Raw genomic sequence first — 22,885 nt, 5'->3', positions numbered from 1 at the left:
TGCAGTATGCCCCAACAATGTTCAACCATCTTTTCTGAACTAGAAGCCAAAGGATTACCCTTACAATGTCCGACCTCATTCTGTATTAATTGTTCGTACACACCGTACTTTATTATAATAGACCATGCTAACTTGATTGGCCAGCTGCGAACTATAACACTACTAGCTCCATACGTTTAGCATCACACCAAAACAACACGGATGGTCTCCTTGCCGTAGTCTTCATTAATTGTTACTGTCCCTCTCTTTCGCGGTTCCCCCGTTCCAGCTTATCCAGTCCCCGCTGGCATGTGGTCCGTCCTGCCTTAAACTGAACGAACGAAACAGTTTTCATATTCAATCAAAAGTGCCTTTCCAAGCCACCTTTTTTGTACGCCAACAAAAGAACCCTAACAAAACGCTTTAATATTCAGTCAAAAGTGCATTTACCATGCGCTCACGGAGACACACAAGGACACACACACAACTAACAATATCCATCTCCTTTCTCGCGCCTCAAACTACAGATAACACTCCAATTTGAAAAAAAGTCTTCTGTGCTTTCACTCCACTGACGGACCGAATGTAACGTTTATGCAACATTGTGTTTTATGTCATGGTTCTGGTGACATGCCATCAGAACGGCCAGTGAGTCTCATCGTACAACGCTTTTGTGCAGGAATGTATTGGACTGGTGAACGGGCCTCCAAGTTCATCCCATATCTCCACTAGTACACCACCCCTTATAGCAGGACATCCTTGTTTAGCACTCGTCTTGATTAGAACCCACGGCGAGCGGAATCTCATCCTGAAACTTCATCGACACATGTTGCGTACAATACCACTACCTCAGCCCACTGCAATCTCGCCGCACAGTTGGATGTTCCTTCGCTAATCCATTTCATGGCGTTGTGCGCAAGAGGTGTTTTAGCTCCAACACTCGACTGAAGATAATTAAAGTACTCGCAATGAAAATTGATCGCTTTGGAGCTTTTTCGATTGCTCATTTTTATTACAATTGTAAAACACCATCCGTCAATACAATTTTCACTAGTAATAACACGTGGTATAACACTAAATGCGATTGGTCAAGCATGTTGGTCATGCGAGTTTCGCCTGTTCCTTCATTCCGCTGTCAACAGCTCCTGGGATGACGAAATGGATATTTAAGGGACGCTTCATTCACTAATGAAGATAAATGTCGCAAGATCGATCCCACTCTGTTCGATAGTCGACGTGAGCTCTTGTCGCCTTCCAAGCACCATTAATGCGTCATTGGTTTTAACCAGGGCCTTCACGTAATCTTCGAAAGTAAAAAATATCCCTCTGTCTGTTCATTTTGCAAATGTGATTACGGACCCCGCTATTAATGTCGTGAATTACAGTTAATCCTGACCAACATTATCCAAATATTTTTTTAATGCGGCTAAGTTCTGGAGGTTATCACGCGAGTGTTGGCTTGGTAAATGTCTTCTGTTAGGAATAAACGTTGTATTTAGACAGCCTTAGCAAGCTATTGACATGTATGATGAGCTATTCAGCTCTTAAGTAACCTAAAGGCATGTATGTGCGTGCGTGCGTGCGTGCGTGCGTGCGTGCGTGTGTGTACGTGTGTGTGTACATTCCCAGCAACTCTGATGATCGTAAGAGACTGGTCGCTGACATAGTTGATTACAAGTCAGTCATCGAACGGCATTTGCGTGGATGGAGGATTATAATGTCCATCATCAGATTGTCTGGTCCGGCGAAGATATTTACAAAGTGGGTGTTGAACAACAAACAAACCTTTTTCTGTCTCTAAAAGACGTATTCTCCTCTATCACAATCTACACGGTCAGATATCAGTGAAAGATCGCCTTGATACTCGTGGTCAATTGTTAGACGCGTGCGTGCGTGTTTGATTGCTCGTATATGTGCTATTAGCTATCAGCGATTTTCAGTGTATTGTAAGTGTTCCTGGTCGAAATGATCAGAATCCCCGTTCTCTCTCGATCACGGAATCAGTGACTCGCTGACATACACAGTAAATAAATACCGTCGTGACTAATGCACCTACTTTGGAGGATTATCTTTATCGTATTGCTAAAATATACTGTTTCAGAAAAGAAAAGGTAGCAAATATCGTTGTTTTGAGCACTACATACTGCCTCGCCAAAACAAGTATACACCGACGTTTGTTGGAGCTTGAAAATGAAACAAACAAATTATGTCTTTTATACGGGTGTCGTAATTCAATTATGGATATTAGATATGTACTGTCTTCAGCCAAGACACGTACCCGTGAAGATTAGAGTTTGTATTGGTTTTCCTCAACCCATGCTTGTCGTAAAAGGCGACTAACGGTATCGGGTGGTCAGGTCCGAATTGTGTAGATCGATGCTCATACTGTTAATCACTCGATTGCCTGTTTCAGACTACCGCGATATAGCTGGAATATTGGCGAGTGCGGCTTTAAGCAACAAACCAACCAGCCAGCCTAGGAACGTTTTGATAGCGTTTTTATGTTGTTTGACTGATCTAGGTTTCAAACGTTTGCTTTCTTTTGCCCTGTACTGTATTACTTTTTAAGACGGCTCTATTTCAATTTAAAATAAATTATTTGTTTATGTCAAAATTGTCTATATTCAGAGACTAAGCGTTAACCTAGTGTTTCCCCAGTGTAAATTGTAAATCGATGTGATTCTGGATCCGTATGGCTGTATATGGTTCGAAAGGTAACGCAGTCCTTTGAGTAAGTAGTATGTCTTAAATGTAATCGTGATAATTCGTAAAATATAATAATTTGACGGTCTGAGGTTTGACGATTAAGGCAAATGGCGCTCTGTAGCAACAATAATGACAGGGACATATGTGTGATTTAACTAGCGCTTCCAGTAGAACTCGATTCAATATTTTGGTACCTCTTGTTAAATTACCTGTGAGGCCGCGGGCTGTGTGATGTACCGAGTTTCGCAACATGTCATCCATACAACGACGGGGGACACCAAACATAGACCACATACAGCCTGGAGAACCGAACCTGGGTCTTCAGCGTGACGAGCACCGCTTTACCCACAATCCTACCGTGACGCTAATTATGAATAAGGTGAGCGAAATAATAAAATCCCTATTATATTGTTTCACAAGTATTTTGTAAATGAGTGAGTTTGGTTTTACGCCGCTTTTAGCAATATTCCAGCAATATCACGGCGGGGGACACTAGAAATGGGCTTCACACATTGTACCCATGTAGGGGATCGAACCTGTGTCTTCAGCGTGACGAGCGAACGCTTTAACCACCCTGCTACCTCACCGCCCCTTGCAGGTATCTAAGATACTACAGCAATTGAGCCCAGGTCAAGCAAAGCAACAATTGCTAGCCAATGTGTTTGGTAGTTTAGATGGGACCTATCGTTGAGAGAATTGTTGATACAAACAAAAAACCAATGACAATCAAAGAAAGATTTTTATTTCGAAATTTACAGATCATAGATGGAACAATTTCAATCACAAAGGCAGTTTTGAACTCGTATATTGTTTTCATACACACTGGAGTTGACACACCTTTTACATCACCTCACTATAGCGCGATTGCTGGTATATAATACTGGCGTGGTACAATTGTCATGCATCACAATAAATAGGAAAATAACAACATTGCAAACAACACATCATTCGTGGGAATAGTACACAATGATACACATCCATAATAGCCTATACAACAAGCAATTGGCATTAAAGAATCCGAGCTTTAAAAGAATCTTTAACCGAAAATGAACGCTTTTTTGCAGCAACATGAATGGTCTAAAAGCAAACACTATTACACCCAATAGATTTTCCTTGTGCTAACATGCCCCTTGGTAACGATAATCTCTTAACTGGTTACTTTCAGGAAGGCATATTTGCATTAGTTACCACAAATAGAAAACTATGTGCATCTGTAAATAAAAATAAGCGACAAAAACTACATATATTACAAAGGCTCCCGTTGAAGTTGAGTCTATCGTAAGACTCTGAGCATGCGCTACATAAGCATGGGTTTATGAATGTCGGTACGTTTTCAAAAGCAATGAAATTGTTTTTATCGACACATTAGTGTATCAGTTTCGTGAACATCATTATTGATGAACAAAGTAAACGCAATGGGACAGTAACGGAGAGAGACAGCAGGGAGTAATAATGAAACGATCTTACAATATTATCAACAAGGTTTGATTACAAGTCAAATATGGCAAAATCAAATGCTTTTTGTCATCAAATAATACTGCTAATGATCCTTTTAGTCAAGAATCGTTGAGTAAATGCATTCGATATTTTGATTCACTGATGATCAAATAACTGATTTACAGTGGACGCACATTTGAAACCATTGTTGTTGTTTTATTCTGTTGTTGACCTTTCCACAGAAGTTTCTCACTTATATCGAAAATAGTCATGACGTGGTAAGTGAAAACAATGGAAAGCTCACAAACATAACAGCTGCAAAACTGTGTCCTAAGAAAACTAATTAACTCAATAATACTGAAGGCACAATGTGAAATACTGTGACAATTGCAAGAGTGAGTTGGGTGAACGCCGCTTTGAAAAGTATTCCAGTAATGGCGATGGTCTGCTTAACGTGGATGGAAAGCCCGAAGTGATGCAAGTCTCCGACATGTACCGGGTATGAAACACTATCGGGGCAAACCAAGGAAGGACTCAGAAGATGCAGATCTGTGTGCACCCCTTGATGAACCTCAAGGGTGAAGTTTGAGAAAGTATCACAACTGTGACCATGTTGAAAGGTTTTCCCCTTCCCCAAACCATAAAACATAAAACTTGATACTTCTTGATTCATGTTAGAGATTCTATGCCGATGGATGTGATATTCAAAAAAGTTGTGAATATTTACATATCCCTGGAAATCAACGTATTTTCGTCGTCATGAAATAATACACGCTGGCCCAGATACTGCCTCTGATGAACAGTGGGAACGTCTTTACAGAGTCTGCAGGAATCACAACCACACGTCAATCAGCCATGAAGAACCTGAGTATTGAAGCCACTGAAATCATGCTTCTTCCCACGGGAAATGTTTGTCCTCAGATCCGGAGCTTCTTCTCTAAAATCTCCGTGGAAGCTGCGCCTGACAGCAGACCTGTTGAAGCGGTTCTGAATATGAAGAAGAGATGTTTGTGGACGTGGCACCCCACACCCCGGCTCCCAGCCAAATCTGGAATCGTCCTTGAAGTCCAGGTTGAACTTCGGGAACTGACTATCGTATGACGTTCTATAAGCTATGGTATTTTTCAAATTTGATGGCATAAAATTCGTGGAGAGACTTCCAAATTCATCTTTGTACTCGGACAAAGCATTAGGCCTCCTCTTAAAGGTTCTGTCTGGAGTAGAAATGTCTTGTTTTGATGTCGTCAATTCTTTCAAGGGATCAAATTCGGCTCGGAACGTGACCTTGTGTCTCGGAGTCTTGGACGGTTCCATAGGGTTCTCGTTCTCCTTACTGTATAGTGCTTGGCGACTGACATACTGCGTGGTGTTCGTCACGTCGCTGTCCAGCATCTGACTCCTTCCGGCAGCACGTGTGATGCCTGCAGGTGCGGTACCCGACCTTATCGGCTGGTCAGGAACGACTGTTCTTATAGTAACGTTGTCCGAGAACTGTACGCTCTTGGAAGTCCTGTTACCGGACCTACTTCTCACATTGCTTATTCTCTGGTTTTCGTCGGACATAACTTGTTGAGGATGGTTCCTAGCGTTCCTTGGCAACTCATTCTCCTGAAGTAACTTGTGGACATTGTAGCTGTCCCCCATGGTGCTTTCTTTCAGAAGAAATTCTCCTTCTTGTACCAGAGGCCTCGCTGTCAATTCATTAGGCTGGAGCGTCTGTTTCTGGTTTTCTTTCCTGAACTGGTACGGCTGAAGAACTCCCTCGGTGTTCCTTCTGTCCCCACTGAGATTGGCCTGGGCTGAACATAGAGTCCTGCTTCCCCTCAAAGCTTCATCGTTGTCGTGACTTAATCTCGTGGGCAGTTTCTCAGCCCCGACGTGAGAGTGCAGCGTATTCATGATCTCTGGGCCGGACTCTGAAAGATTATTCATAGAATATGCCAGCCTCTGAGGATTGTAGCTTGTCTTGTACAACCCAGCTCTCTCTTCGTTGTATTTTCCTTCGTGGCCATAAAACGTCTGAGGTTTCTCCTTGTCCGTAGCGTGCTGATACTTCACGTTCAAGAGGGTGATGTCGTGATTGGGTTTCTGCAACTCCAGAAGGTTCCATCTGTTCTCAGTCTCCATCTGTTGTATTTCATAATCACGATCATCCTTTGTCTTTTTCAAGTAACTGTCCTCGGGATCCGGAGGGGCACCTGTCGGGGGGTAAGGCGCGTCTTGGCCCTCTTGGGTCGCCTTGAGGTCCTCCAGTTTCTTAATGGCTGGTTCAGGTTTGAAGCTCATGTCCATCTCTTTCCAAAGAGTGTCACTTTGAAGACTGTTACTGTCAGGCAGGTTTGTATAACCCTGGCCATTCAACAGACGATGTTCTTCCTTCTCGGTCAAAGTCATCTTTCTGCAAAAGTGAAACGCGAAATAGATTTCAACATTGCTGACCTCTCACTCTCTGAAACGTAGGCAAAACCCGACGTACGTAGTTGAATTCCTAATTGCAAAAGGTAAAGCATATTTAAGGTTAGTTTAGTTGCATACGGATTGTTAAAACCCTTCATGAATACACATTGCCTTTAAAATGTTACCTATGTTATTTTTGGGATAACACTTTCTCAGTAAAGTAGATTCTAGAAAGGTCCCATCAGGTATCCGAACCCCTACTCTTATGATTTTGTATCTAATTATATATTGGTTTACCTTTGATAGTTGGGATTGACCGGTGTTCCACTTTCTATCATCTTCTGATTGGCTGGTTTTGGAGTCAACATGCGAGCTATACGCCCTTCCATTGGCCGCGGTGGATCAAAGGTATTGCTGGATCTTGGATACTGCAACAAACAGTACAGTATGGTGACTGTTGACGCAATGTAACACGCCCAAATATAATATTATAAGTTATATGCTTCTCTCGAGGGTAATACGGTCTGATGTACGCCTCTTTGTAGCAGTGTCACCCGAGCCGCTAGGCAACCGACTGTATGACATGTAAACAAAATGCCTCTCGACTGGATTTTTAAAATCAGTGAAATATATTCTGCCAAGCTTAAAACTGCTATGAAAATGGTTAATTATGTTTAAGTTGAGTGTGCAAACCACTCAATGTATAAAATAGCATAAATAAAGCAGTGAAAGTCGGAAAAATAGTCTGTACAAAGTAAACACAAAAACAGCTGATCGAACAGTTTTCGGACCCCTGGCACGGCATGCGTCGGCGGAGAGCTTGGCGGTTACCGTGGCAGCGGGTAATATTTTTTCCAGTTGTCACCCTCCTGGGAGGGGTGACACGGAAACTTGTTAAAGCGTCATTGACCAATTAAATTAAAGTATTTTACATGAAGGTAGGATAAATATAGACGTAGCAAAGGAGTAGTGTTTCCCGATAAGTAGGAACGTGGTATTCATTATGGGCTCAATATTTCAGAGCTTGCTTGACAATATCAACAAACTCAAAGCTTCGAATATTATGGTGCATACGAAGACTGAGTCTCTGTAAGTGAGTAATTTTGACAGAAAGAAACAGCTAGAAGAAACGGAAAAAGAGTTTTGTCGCTTTTATTCACATATAAATTAGAAAGGATGTCCTTTGAGATGGGTGATTCAGAGCCTGGTGACAATGTAGACCTGTTTTATTCATAGATTTTGCATTAACCGAAAGAGCTGGATGGAATGGAAAAAATGTGGTTCCAAGGAACCCAGAGAGTGGCAGTAGAATATTTAAAATAACAAAATGATTGGTCTTGTTCCACAGAGCAAATTCATTAGAAGCAGTAAAGCTATTGGATCAGTTCCTTGTTCTGAAAGTGCCACCATTGTACGATGTTAGACCAGCTGATATTTGGTCACCACGTCGGTCAACCAGGAACTGGCCACAGATGCTGATCATCCAGATGACACACGTAATGATATACATTAATCTGTCTCACAGTCCCGAACCGCAATATTTTCTCTACTGTCTAGCCCTCCCTGCAATACCAGAGCCCTAAATGAAGCAAGTTTGAGTTTCCTCGGGTTCTGAATCTCCCATCCCACAGGGACTCCTTTTCTATTTAAATGGGATTACTGGTTACAATCAAAATGATATATATTCAGAGACTAAGCGTTTGTCTAGCTATATTCAACTGAAACTCACCAATTTATCGTCTTCGATGCCAGTGTCTAGGAAACGGACTCGCTTTTCGTCAAGATTGTCCAGTTTCTGGGTATTGCTTGGCCCTAATCCTGTATAATCTAGACTGTGACTAGTTGTCCAATGAGATCGTTCGACATTTCTCAGTGTGTTTGCCGTGCGGTCTGAAACCTTCATCTCCATTGGTCGATCCTGTAGGTTCGGTGCAATGACTTTTGGAGGGGTCGGGTAAAATGGCTGTCGGTTCCCATGGGTCTTCACCAGCTGCAAACACATATGAGAAAATAAGAGATGTTTAATGCCGCACTTAGCTATATTATAATATTAGCTATATTAAGGGGGCCCATCAATAATAGTCGTGCTTAAACAAATTAGTTTTTATTAACTTGATTCTTAATAATTGATATTAAGAGAAAGGATCTGTACCGTCGGATGCGATATCGTCTTTACGTCAATATTTATAAAAGGGGAACGAATTCTGTCCTCATGCTATATAATTTCGGAAATTTGGCAATCCGGTCAATCACAACCATGCTATTATTGCCCATATTAAAGGGGGACTGTGTTATATGCTCAGGGTTTCCAAATAAGATTGACAGTATACTTGTAAATACTTACAAACTATGGGTGTTACCCTGTTCATATGACACACATTTATGATAACTGTGACTGTTAGTCCTCGATAAAATGCTCAAAATATGTGAAACTTTCCTTCAATGTTTGTGTCTGCCGTTCAAATAATTTGAAATTTCGGATAGGTGTAGGGTCAGCTTGAATCGAAAAAAATGATAATATCATTCTGGTATGTTTTCTAAATGGGTAACAAACAGGAGCGAAGATATGTTGCTAAAAGAATGTATACATAACATGTTGGTGGCTAAATGGGTATTCGATGTATTTGATACGGTTGTCATGGATACGGAGTGTACCGGTGACTGTTTTCGTCCAATACCAATTCAATACGTGTGTACTTTTAAGTCAGATTCAACTATTATGTGTCTACTTTTTTACCAGCAGTTAAATAACCTCTGTAACTGTTTCTTTGAATAATTTACCTGATCAAAGAAATCCTCCCCGCGCCAGTAAAGAGCCTGCTTCTCTGACTCTTTGGGCAACGCCTGTACCTCGTGCCGGTCCCTATAACCTGCAGTGACAAGCATGTCATGATATTGGTGAGTGTGTGAGTGAGGTTTTACGCTGCTTATAGCAATATTCAAGTAATCTCCCGGCGGAGGATACCAGAAATGGGCTTCACCAATTGTACCCAGGTGGGAATCGAACCCGAGTCTTCGGTGTGACGAGCGAACGCTTTATCCAATAGGCTACCCCACCGCCCCCATGGAGTTGGAGTGTCCACTCGGAAAATGAACAAAGTTTTTGTAAACTTTTTAAATCACTAAAATATAGTAATGTTGAATGTGACGCTATGAATACTTTATTTACAAAACTGAAGAGAAACAGGACCACGGCATGTTGACAAGAAATCCTATTCGGTCGAACGAGGGACCACATTGTGCAGAATTGCAAGCCTGACACTGAGAAGTATGGACATAGGTTTGAAGCTTACTACAATAGGGGTTTATGCGCTACATCCCGATATCAAATTTTCAAGATTAGACTCATAGTGACGAAAACATTATGTACCAAAGCCTATTCGTCTCCCCTCGCCGCCATCTTTGACGATTTGTATGCCGTTTCGGGATGCTATGACTGCCGTGTTGGGATGCTATGAATGCCGTTTTGTACGCTCGGCGACCGTTCTCGCGCGCTCTTGTAGCTGATACGCGAGTTTTGTTTCCATTTCAAACGATTAGTCTTCCATTACAGATGTATTGTTTCGGTTTTAGAGGATATTGTTGCAGTTTTGGTGATTTTTGTTCTGTTTTGGTGTATATGAGTTCAGTTTTGATGATTTGTTCACCGTTTGTATGGTAGGCCTGATATATCCAGCATTATTCCATCTACATGGACCTGTGAAGATCCGGGTTAGTAACCCATGCTTGTCGTAAGAGGCGACTAACTGGGATCGGGTTGTCGACTCGCTGACTTGGTTGACACATGTCATCGGTTCCCAATTGCACAGATCGATGCTCATGCTGTTGATCATTGGATTGTCTGGTCCAGACTCGATTGTTACAGACCGCCGCCATATAGCTGGAATATTGCTGAGTGCGGCGTAAAACTAAACTTACTCACTCACTCGTCTCCTCTTAAAACGAGCATGGGTTGCAAAGATTAACTCTGTCAAGTTTTGCAACATGAGGTCCATTGTTTCACATGCTGCATCTATTAATGGACAACTTAACATATGAACTAAAGATAAATGCGATGTGACAACGTTTTGATATTTAGGTCTGATTAGAATATACTAGTAGTTATGGGTGGTGGAGTAGCCCTGTGTTTAAGGCGTTCGCTCGTCAAGCTGAAGACCCGGGTTCTATTCCTCACATGATTACAATGTCTGAAGCCCAACTTGTGTGTCCCGCGCTGGACTACAGGTACAAATGGTGTGAAACATCACTCATTTTTCACTCACTCCTCATGTTTATATTTTTGACTAACCACATTCTCATAAATATATTTACCGGATTTCACAGGCAAGGGTAGGTAACTCTGACCACACTCATTCTCCATTTGTTATCAACTCATTTCGGGTAAAGCTGAAATGTTTATGAAAGGATACGGACAGAGTGTTGATAAATATTGATTGATTCATTTATCACTCTGTATCACTGTCATCCTCGATAATCTCCAGGGTATACGTTACGATCACTCTCCACAATACCCTGGATGCATCAAAGGCTTGGCGCAATGATTTTATTACCTCCCTTTGCTGGCTTTTTATCCAATCAGGTGTCTACGCTGGGAAGTTGAGCGAACCAATCACAACTCACTTTCGCTTCTTAAACTAACCGTTTAAACTTGGCAACACAATTGATGCAGAAGTACTCTGAAAGAGGTAGAAGGAGTTCTTTCATATATTTTTTTAAAGTTTTTAGATCTGTCAATTTGTCTGTATGATATCCCCAAAAATATGAGTGGCACTGAGAACAAACCTTCGCGACTGCGACCGCTATCTTTGTTGACACTGGCAAGCTCGGATGTAACGGCGGTTTAGCTGATTGGCTACTGAAAGAATGTGGAGCCAGCAAGGGAGGTAATATAATTATCGGGCCAAGCTGTGGATGCATCCAGGGTATAGTGGAGAGTGATCGTAACGTATACTCTGGAGATTATCTAGGATGTATCACTGTATGTCTGTTTGAAATTTTGAATGCATTGACAAATAGCCCTGTCATTCTAAATAGAAAGTTTGGTGTAACCGTCGTTTGAAATTACCCTTGCCATTTAAATAAATGACAATGTATATATACTAGAGACGTTTACCTTTCGTTTTATGTTTGATCGTGACGTCAAACGCGGAAGCCGGCATCTCGGGGTTGATCGGCTGTTGACTCCTAGCAGCCACGCCCCTTTTTGGATCTTCCGGTGAGTCAAATTTGGGGAACACAGCAAACTGCGGCATGTGGGACGTGTAGGGGTGTTCCGCGGGGAAGGGAAGATTGATGAGTTCCTTCCTGAAATAACAACATGTTTATTATTCGAAAATGACAATTGGTACAATGGAATTACATTTCTGGATTTGCCCTACGACTTGTCTGCCATTCGTTTGTTTCGTTTTGTGTGTTTTACATGCTACCCAGCATTATTCCATCTACATGGACCTGTGAAGATCCGGGTTAGTAACCCATGCTTGTCGTAAGAGGCGACTAACGGGATCGGGTTGTCAGACTCGCTGACTTGGTTGACACATGTCATCGGTTCCCAATTGCACAGATCGATGCTCATGCTGTTGATCATTGGATTGTCTGGTCCAGACTCGATTATTTACAGACCGCCGCCATATAGCTGGAATATTGCTGAGTGCGGCGTAAAACTAAACTTACTCACTCGTCTCCTCTTAAAACGAGCATGGGTTACCAAAGATTAACTCTGTCAAGTTTGTATCAACATGAGGTCCATTGTTTCACATGCATGTGCACATGCACTTTCAGATGGACAACTTAACATATGGGTTAACTTTAGGCATGCCGAAATGTTTCCATTTCCTATAACATATTCATAGTGTAATATGCTTACCCCATTTCAGAGTCTTGTGGGCGAGGAATGCTGAAAAAGAACGAACAAGGAAAAATGTTCACATTCATAAACCATAGTCATAGTGAGCAAGTGAATATGTCAGTTATGTCTATGTCGGTGAAAGGACCAAACTGATAACCCTTGGTGACACCCCTATAGTAAAGCACCATACTCGCACACTATATAGTCTGTTTGCAGTGAAAACGTACCGATGAATTTCACTTTAAACAAAAAAGTAAATCAAATAAAGTGAAATTAAGATTGCGAATACTCATGATTTTACCTTGCCAGTTGAACATTTAAATCTCAAAATGTTATTCAAGTTAGGATAAAATTTGTTTAACAAACGATCATAGATTCACGTCGCTATTACTGGTTTGTATTACAAGGGGGTAAGCGCAGTAGTTGGAACAGTGAAACAAATGCACGTGCGGTACTTGAAGAGCGTTAACTTATAAGAACCCTTGTCGTTTTTTCGTTGTTTCATTTGATCTGCATACCCCCTTGTAATGCAAACCAATAATAGCCATGTGAAACTATGATCGTTTGTTAAACAACTTTTATCCTAAGTCGAATAAAATTCTGAGATTTAAATGTTCAATGGGCAAGGTAAAATCATGAGGATTCGCAGTCTTAATTTCACTTTATTTGTTTTACTTTTGGGTTTAAAGTGACATTCATCGGTACGTTTCCACTGCAAACAGACTATAATACATAATGCTTTTTTCAAAAACTTTTCAGATGTTCACCGGATGGTTTAGGTAGGCATACCCCCGAACCTTCGACTTGACCCTTGCGCCCCAGTCTTAGCTAAGCCCCTGGTGATAAAGTCGCCCAATGTTTAGCTGATGGTAAAAGTGTTCTACAAGAGCATATGCCACGACGCCTTGCAATAATCAGCCCTGGACGGACACACCAGGGGTCAGTATCTAAAGACACGTCATCAGTAGTCTGTCTCAGTCTTCTACTTCCTTTGTGGCCAGACCTTTCTGTAACGCCAAAGCACTAATTGAACCAAGTCTAGATTTTTTCAAGGTTGTGAATTTCCCTTCTCACTGGAGCTTCTTTCAATTTACATCGAGTTAGCTATAACACATTATATATTATGAGACTGAGCTTCACTCCATGCCATCACCCATTTGTTCATCGTTATCCAGTACTCACAGCTGATCATCTTTCCTCAAGTTGCTCCGTTTCAGCTGGGTCAGGGTGTAGAACTGCTCTCTTGGCTGGCCTCTGAAAGAAACCGCCATGTGTGATTATTTGGAGGATGAAAGACGCCTGTATATGTGAGTCGCTTATGGTATAAACTATTGGAAATTGGGATGCCAACAAAGAGGGTACTATTTTGGAGGTCAAGCCCTGCTAAGTGATATCGGAATGCCACTGTGCAGTACGATGTATGGTATAAAATGAGTATCAAATACCCGGATGCCAACATGTCATCGTTGATGGCTATTTTACGATTTTTGTGACAAACGTGATAAATTAACGTTTGTTAAATAAATAATGTTCTATGTCTTATGGTATGAACACGTGGTATGTGAACAGAAAATTTTGTAAATACTGATTACAGCACTACAGCCAGGGACAATATGTCGACGACAGACATTTGCAGCTTAGCCATAACCCCAATTCGTGGCCAATCCCGCATTCCGGAACCCACGGAAACATTCGCAACTACTCCTATCATTCCGGCAAGCCGGATGGCGACTCGTACCCCTCTCGTGACCATGTTCACGACTGGGACGAGTCTAAGCGCAAAGGGGCGGAGAGATCAAAATAGGACTATTTCCAAGGAAAGATAACTCTGAATTTTCAAACATGGCAACGCCTAAAATTTATAACACAACACGAAAGGCACTTTAAGTAAGTTTCTTATGTCGTTAACAAATATCAGTAACAAGATAATTTTACAATCAAGGAAATAATAATGAAAATCTAAAGAAACTATTTGACCTCATTTCACATTTTACTACGCGCGATTTGATTGGTTTGCCACGATTCATGGCAATAATGGCGCACTATACAGGTGCGAGTCTTCTTGTACGTCACGGAAAGAGGCGAGTAGTTACGAATGCCACGGAAAGAAGCGAGTTGTGACGAAAGCGGTAACCCCGTTGTCGTGTTCCACATCCCGCCTTGTATAAGTCACACAGATTTATTAATGTGATAAGACCTCTTATATGACGCTAGTCGTACTGTTGTAATTTATTTTGGAAATTACGGTATCGCTGCATTCGTAGTATGATGCATTAGCTCTTGAAATGTCCGATATCAATAAATAAGTAATATCTAATATTACGTGTGTATTATCTATCAGGAGTAAATACTGGGGTGAGGTGGGCAGTGGCGCTACCTGACGGTACTCATGCTGTATACGTAAACAGTTTTCTTCGATGGGAAATTTCGAAGTTGAGGTGATGAAGAAAGATGATAATGTTTTGGATATACAACTTCTTTATTCTTTGAAAGGCGACGTTTGACAACGACATTAGAATCTATGTCGAAACGTCGCCTTTCACAGAATAACTTATCCATAAAATTATCATCATTCCTCATTCTACTGTAAAAACAGTGTCTCAATGATGATGATGATGATGATGATGATCGTGATAGAGAGAGTGAGCGAGAGAGAGATGAGAGAGAGAGAGAGAGAGAGAGAGAGAGAGAGAGAGAGAGTGAGAGAGAGAGAGAGAGAGAGAGAGAGAGAAGAGAGAGAGAGAGAGAGAGAGAGAGACAGAGAGAGAGAACGAGTTGTGTTATTCATAAAGGATTGAAATGATTGTATACACACAAAGGTGCAGTCTGATCCGCTCACATCCTTCCCATACACCCCATATTTCCAAAAAGATATTATGTTACTGTCCATAAAAACCGTCAGGTGAGAAGCATGATTTAGGTTCAATTTTTCAATTCTAAATTGAATTTTACATTTGCTCCCTGTACGAGGTTATGAGTGTTGTATTTGACAGCGTTTAAAATGGGATTTAGAACACTGAATCATCGCTCTCTCTTCGCCACAGACTTTTCTTTGTGACGTAGCCTGTTGCTGCTTGGCAACAGATCAATAATTAAACAGATCAAAGAATGAACCCGATCGGCTGTGAGAGAGAAACAAAATGAAACACTGAGATCGATATTTTTTGAACGCCTGGATTCCCAATGAAGCGCAAGCAGCGTTATCTCACGTGGGCATTAATTAACGACAAGAGATCGAAAGTAAATATGGTAACCATGGATACAGTCCGGGTCAATGATGAAGAAAGAAATGCATGTCAAAAGGGTGCAATTACACTTCCGCATTTAGCGGATAGTCAATGAACCACACTACAAGAAACCAATAAATAGTTATTAATTCACAACTCATATTTATAGATGCACTTCAGCTGCAAAGAAAATCTGTATGGATAATTGGTTTTCACGAAGACAGTACCACAGTGAAAGGGGTCAGTGGCCATTATCCCTGACAAAGCACTCATCTCTGTCAACGAGACCCTTTATCCTCCCTCAACCACTACACACATACACATACACCGACCCGACCCGACCCGACCCGACCCCAACCCCGACCCCAACCCCAACTCCACCCCACCTAACACCCAACACCTGGACCTATCTGACACAAACGGGTTGCAGGCGAGTAACACCTCGGTGGAACTGTGAGATCGGATATAGAGCTGCCAAACCAAGCATCATAATCAGGGCGATACAGGCAACCACTGATCATAGGATGCTGGCATTACAAGGGGACGCAACTCTCCGCAACTAATTACGGAGTCATTGTCGCTGATGTGGATGAATGATGGATGAATGGATGGATGATGTAATAATGACAATAGATAGATACAAACTGATCGATGAAAAATAGATTGATCGATAGATAGATGGCCGATGCATAATTATATAGATTGATGCATATATATTTCAAATACATATACATATGGCAAGAGGTGAGTGAGTTGGGTTTTAAGCCGCTTTTAGAAATATTCCAGCGATATCACGGCGGGGGACACCAGAAATGGGCTTCACACATTGTACCCATTTGGGGAATCGAACCCGGGTCTTCAGAGTGACGAGCGAACGCTTTAACCACTAGGCTACCCCACCGTCCGGATGGAAAGCTGTAGTCGCGCTGTATTGATAATGATTTACAGTAAACTACGGTTATTGCGAGGTCAAGGTGACCAATAATTTTAGTTCGTTATGACCGTAGTTCGCTATGCGCATTTCGACAAGCACGACACCCAAAAATGGTTTCTTATAACGGTTTCTTCGTTTACATTCATGTTCGTTACAAACATAGTTTACAATATTATCTACAGTAACACGTGTCAATTCAAATTGATGAGAACTTTCAACACTTCTCCGCCGTGATATTGTTGGAACATTGCTAAAAGCGGCGTAAAACCATACTCACTCACTCACACACTTCAACACTTCTCCGCTGTGATATTGCCGGAACACTGATAAACGCGGCGTAAAACCATACTCACTCATTCACTTCAACACTTCTCGTGGGATTTTATAAACTTCATCTGTCACACTTAACAAACAAACCTTAATTCGCTGAATTCAGCAATGTTGGCTTAACCAAGCATTAATCCCACCGTATGCCACCAGATCGAATATATTTATCCACGATTCGTTTTGACAGCCTAAACACCCACGTATCCGCCCCAAATCTCGAGGGCATAACAGGTGACAAAAATCAACACAAGGTGATAACACAATGTGTTTGTTGACAGCGTTTGTCGTGTTATCCATTTCCCTATCGTGAAGCATGATTCGCGTCTCCAGGTCAACGCTTTTAACCTCAGCAATTACATTCTCTTCAATAAAACAAGCTTCAAGTTGTCACAGGAGACTCGGTATTTGTATCGACCGTCTCTTGTCAATAAAGCCCCCGCTGTTAACCCTTTACTGCAGGTGTCGCACGGGGTCTGACCACGTTACCAACGACGGCCTCAGCAGACTGTGGCTGGGGATTACGGCGTATTTTGATATAACGAAATATAATAAATGACTTTGTTCTTGTTTCACAACTGTTCAATACCACATGGGTTTTTCATGTTGCGTGGCTGAAATTAATACTCACATACATTTAACAAAGTTCACATCGCTATGGCCTATCGCCCTTTTCGAGAATAATTACGTTTCGTGTAAATCATGAAATGGGTTGGCCTAGTGGTTAAAGCGCGGGGATAAATCCGGGATCGATTCCGTACATTGTGTGAAACAAATTTCTGTGGTTATCCACCGTAACAGAGAAGGGCATTTCAAAATGCGACGTAAACCCCTACTCAACCATTCAGTGGTATGATATTCGGTATTTCATAGATTTGAAAACATTTGGTTGTCCTAGAACCGTCTGTTACCATAGCCACGAATCAGAATAATTCTGAATAACTGTTTCAAACGAATATAGCATTTCAAATCAGTCAAAAACTTACCTGCCTAGAATATATAGCTTCCCAAAGTAACAACGTCTTGCAAGATATGTTCCCTGGGAATATAAGTATGCGAACTTCGAGAAAAATGACTATATTCATTTAAATATATAACCTTCTGAGCTATGTTCGAAGTGTTTCATTACAGTTCAAGCATTGTTTTGATAACAATGTATAAGTGAGTGAGTTTGGTTTTACGCCGCACTCAGCAATATTCCAACTATATGGCAGCGGTCTGTAAATAATCGAGTCTGGACCAGACAATCCAGTGATCAAAAGCATGAGCATCGATCTACGCAATTGGGATACGATGACAGGTGTCAATCAAGTCAACGAGCCTGACCACCAGATCCCGTTAGTCGCCTTTTCGACAAGCATGGGTTACTGAAGATCAATTCAAACCCGGATCTTCACGGGTAAACAATGTACAATATATAAGTAAAACAATACGTCTTACGTAACATAACAGAAGTATTAATGCAAATAAGTTTCCCTAAGGAATACTCAGTGAAATGTCGTTAACTTCGAATATTTTTAACTCGATATGCCCTTTTACTCGACGTGACTAAAGGTGCTGACAGAACACTCACAGGACTGTACTTGTTTTCTTGTAGACAATGTCAACATTGCTCAATGCTGAACAGAATATGTCGGTGTTTTATTTATAATGCAAATGTATATCTAATATATGTCTATATATATGTGGTTATTATTCAATTGTAAATCTTTCGCAAAACAAAAATGATGATTTCATATTCAATGTTGGCTTATGCTTATATCATGTGCAGTAATTGATGAACTCCAGGATGTAGAGCTGCAAAGTCAAACTGCTCACTCTCATTTGCCTGTATTATGGGCCAAAGGCCTCTTTACTGAATAAAAACTGTCTGTCCATATATATTCCTTACTTAATTATTACCAAATGCATTAGGAAGGTGGAAAAACCATGATTTTTGTAAAAACAAACACCATGTCTTTCACGTGCTCTTTATGCGATCTTTTTTATGCCCCTCGAACCAGACTCAGTGCCTCATTACCCAGTGCATTATAACACTGTAAGTACGCCCTTTATTGATAGGCCACCATTACGTACTAATGTTATCAATACGGTTGATTAATTCCTCCTTGTCAATACACGCAACTTCAACTGTCATATACAACATGCACAACTGACAGTCAATTGAGATAGTATTGACTGCACAAAGCTTTAGGCTACAGTGACATTTAACTCAATAACCTTCTTCGCGCATGGGTACGTGGTCGTTGACAACGGTTGAGACGTGTGGGGAAGTGTTTATTATATGTATATTAAATTCAACGAGGAGAACGTTTTTAACGCAGCGTCACATCAAACGGGTTAAGTACAGTGTTACAGTGAATGGAAGGCGGGCTGTGGTAGGTACCGGGTTTGAAATATACATGAAGGTTGATATTAACGACATTGTGACATGTTGCCCTCTATAGATACTAGTTAATCGTTTGACATGTACACCTGTCAATCATCCTGCGAGGTCATTCATATCAAATGTACGAGTTCTACAGTACGCTTTGTGAAGTCCGGGGTTAATCGTTGGATGGAGATCTTTCCGACATGTCAATTGTCAGCACTTAAGTCTGAACAACTGTCAGTTCCGCCTAAAAGATGTACATTAAATATGTAACTGCATTTAGAATGACAGAATTGTAAGAAACGGGTAGAGATTCAATGGAGGATTAAAAGTGGGGGAGCGAGTAGCATTAATTCAACGGACATTTTGTTGTTGTTGTTGTTGTTGTTGTTTCCAACTATTCGACTGTGGTCTTTAAATAATCGAGACTGGTTGGTTGGTTTGATGTTCAACGCCGCAAGCAGCAGTATTCCAGCAATATGGCGGAATAAATAATCGAGTCTGGACCAGACAGATCCAGTGATCTACAGCATGAGCATCGATCTACGCGATTGGGATACGATGACGTGTTTCCGTTATTTGCGCTTATGACAAGCATGGGTTGTTGAAGATCATACCAAAAGACGCTAAAATATGGTATTTGTTGGTCCCTGCCTGGCCCTCGGCTTTAATGGGTACAACAAGGACTGGTCGGCTCGGAGTTAGTATAATGTGTCTGAGTGGGGTATTCATGCTAAACTGCGGCATGGTATCTCAGTGAGTTAGCACTACAAAACCAGCTTAAGTCTGGGCTTGTACAAGCAACGTCACCACACACGCATCCACGTCGTCATATGAGCGAAATATTCTTAAGTACGACGTTAAACCCCATTTTACCTCACCTCACCTCGTGCGAGTGAGTATGGTTTTACGCCACTTTTAGCAATGTTCCAGCAATATCACGGCGGGGCACACCAGAAATGACCTTCATACATTGTACCCGTGTGGAGAATCGAAACAGGGTCTTCGGCGTGACGAGCGAACGCTTTAACCACTAGGCCACCCCACCGACCCCAGCTTCGTGTGGAGTAAAACCCGAAACGATGCAGGTGGCCCCCGCGAACATATGTATAGTGTTCTTACAGATCAGGATCATAATCGTGACAAGAATAGGATTCAAACCAGGGTCAGCGGATCCTGGCACGACTAAGGAAGACGATGCTAGTCGGATACATCTGTGAAACGTTGGACAACACTTAATCTACACCAAATGCCCGACTGTGTTCAAATGGTAAGCGGTTTACAAATAACAAAGTATACGTTATACATTCAGCTTATAGAGAGATAATAGCACGTTGGCGTGACGTAGAGCTCAGTGCTTAAAGACAGGATTAGGTTAACATGTCTGTTGAACTAACTGATAGATACACGTACATTGATAGGTAATGATCAGAGGAATTGTAGCAAGAAGTACATGATATAAGAGTCGAGGTGTTGGATACAGCTGTAAAACGATCTGGGTAATACAAAGGAGTTCTAGCATTGGTCGTTCTGCCTAACTAGACATGCAAGAGAACTATAACAGATGGCGTCACCTTTGGTATTATCGATTACTTTAAATGCAACAATCTGTTCCGTCAAGTGGAACGTTTTGTCTACATACTGGCTAGGGTTAATCGTGTGAGGCTTGGGTACACAAACGTTCTTTCGTGTTGTAAGGGGATGAATGTGTTATTAGAAGTAATACATAACATGTTTACAGAGGTTTCAGGAGTTTTCTCATCACTATCATCGTTTAAGTCTTCTTTTCGTCTTTGTCTCGTCGTCTTTGAGGTGTGTTATTAGTCTGACGAGGGCCAAGACGATGTTCAGCTTTTTACAAGTTTTAGATTTGTGGTATTTTGTATTTTGGGTTAATGGTATTTGTTGACCATGTTTAAAATTAGTTGATAGTTACATGACCATATTCAGCGTAAACAGGAATAGTTTTGATGGCATTTGGCAAAAAGACCTTCTTTAACTTAAACAAAGATTGAATTGATGGCATTTGAATAGCTAAGACTTAGACAGAAAGTATTATACAGTCTGTTGTAAGAGTAAGAGTACTATATTATAGAGACAATCTGTTAGTCGAAAGACTTAGGCATATTTCAATGTATGACATATGTCCATGTCTCTTAATTTTAAAAAATCAGTCAATCAAGCATCAATCAATCTGTGTGTAACATGAACATATATTGGAAAGTAAACACTTTCCTAAGAGTAATTACAGTAAGCATCCTGCCCATGTTATGTTATAGGTTATAACACTACAGTTAATGTCATTACTCTGATACGCATGAAGGACCATCCTCCTGCCTCTACAACGATGGAAACTATCGCATCAACATTACCTTTAATCCAAAAACACCATTAATCACAAATCACCAATCAACGCTGTATGTAGCTATTTACGTATCCATGTATCTCATGACATACGGCAAGCAACATTAACAATTAATTAACTCCACAAAATATCCAATTCCTTCTCGATATCAGATGTTGTCTACCGACGTTAAATATTAATCTTCAGACACATGAGTAATATCAAATGAAGGTCACTATGGAAAATTGTCTCCAAGACAAAGATTATTTCGATCGATTACTGATCTAAAGTACATGTAACTAATGGGTTTCCATGATGTGACCATTGCAACTTACCAATAGATAACGAAAGAGACAGTACACAGAACATGTTGTCTTTATCAACATTGTTAAGACAGATCTAATCTGAGTAAACATGATCATAATTATTTCCTAATTACATATAACCGTTATATTTACATAGCACGCGTCATGGAATTGATGTATATATTTATCTTTTTAATTTTAGTTTAATTCATGCATGTATTTCAATTAAATACATATAACGCCACAATATGAATTATATTCAATTAAAAATGTAGATCTATATATCATTATATATATGAAACCATATATGTGGTATATGCATACCATTGTCATGATTTACGATAGTTGTATACGGGATCAAAGCTTTGTGAACAAATACTGAGATCATTATTGTGTACATAGCTACTCACTGACGATAATCCAGAAAGAACACAACTGATAATAATACTACTCACTCGGGTGAGCCTTTCTCTACCGCAATACTTACGAATAATGCCAAGTTGGAGTCCGAGGTATCCACGGATCTACATGCTCTTTAGCTTTCCCTGTACCCCATTCTGGTGGTTCTCTTCGGCTGTGATCGCGAGCTGGTCGAATTTCAAGAGATGTCATTTTCACTGTCTGAAACTTTCGCCTTTCGAACAGAAGTGTCCTCGCTAACCGACTGCATCCGGGCACTAGCGTCCCTAGTTACTTGGTTGGCATGCTCCGATCTCGCGAGTTGGGTTGGTAGCGAGACTCGCACACCTTAGCGCCCGTTTCAGTGCATGCTATACGATAGCGATTATGATCAGAGATTTCCGTAACCCATACAGTGCTAAGTAGGGCGTGTGAGCGGTTTAACCCGCATATCCTGTCCGACAAGTGATATTAATTTAGGCAGCATTTGATTCGGTCGAGGAACAGTTTCCTGGCTGGAATAATATCCTCTTATACATTTTCCCCGTAAACTACATTTAAATTGATCTGGAAATTATTTTAAAAGCTGTTTGCTCCTTGTGGGACTTTAGAAT

General features: G+C 41.0%; 1 protein-coding gene across 1 annotated transcript; it reads right to left on the bottom strand.

The window, feature by feature from the left end:
• Window positions 1-3,405: 3,405 nt before the first annotated feature.
• On the bottom strand, window positions 3,406-22,617 carry LOC124284993. Its single transcript, XM_046721134.1, has 8 exons — window positions 22,360-22,617; window positions 13,550-13,621; window positions 12,386-12,415; window positions 11,633-11,823; window positions 9,301-9,389; window positions 8,249-8,509; window positions 6,817-6,947; window positions 3,406-6,520 (listed from the first exon to the last, which is right to left on the bottom strand). Exons 1-8 carry the CDS (start codon window positions 22,482-22,484, stop codon window positions 4,972-4,974), a joined length of 2,448 nt encoding a protein of 815 aa, XP_046577090.1. The 5' UTR covers window positions 22,485-22,617; the 3' UTR covers window positions 3,406-4,971.
• Window positions 22,618-22,885: the final 268 nt, after the last annotated feature.

The sequence above is a fragment of the Haliotis rubra genome, unplaced genomic scaffold (assembly GCF_003918875.1).
Source record: "Haliotis rubra isolate DU_JTF1 unplaced genomic scaffold, ASM391887v1 Scf35, whole genome shotgun sequence".
Lineage (NCBI taxonomy): Eukaryota > Metazoa > Mollusca > Gastropoda > Lepetellida > Haliotidae > Haliotis > Haliotis rubra.
This window is presented reverse-complemented; position numbering and strand designations above follow the sequence as displayed.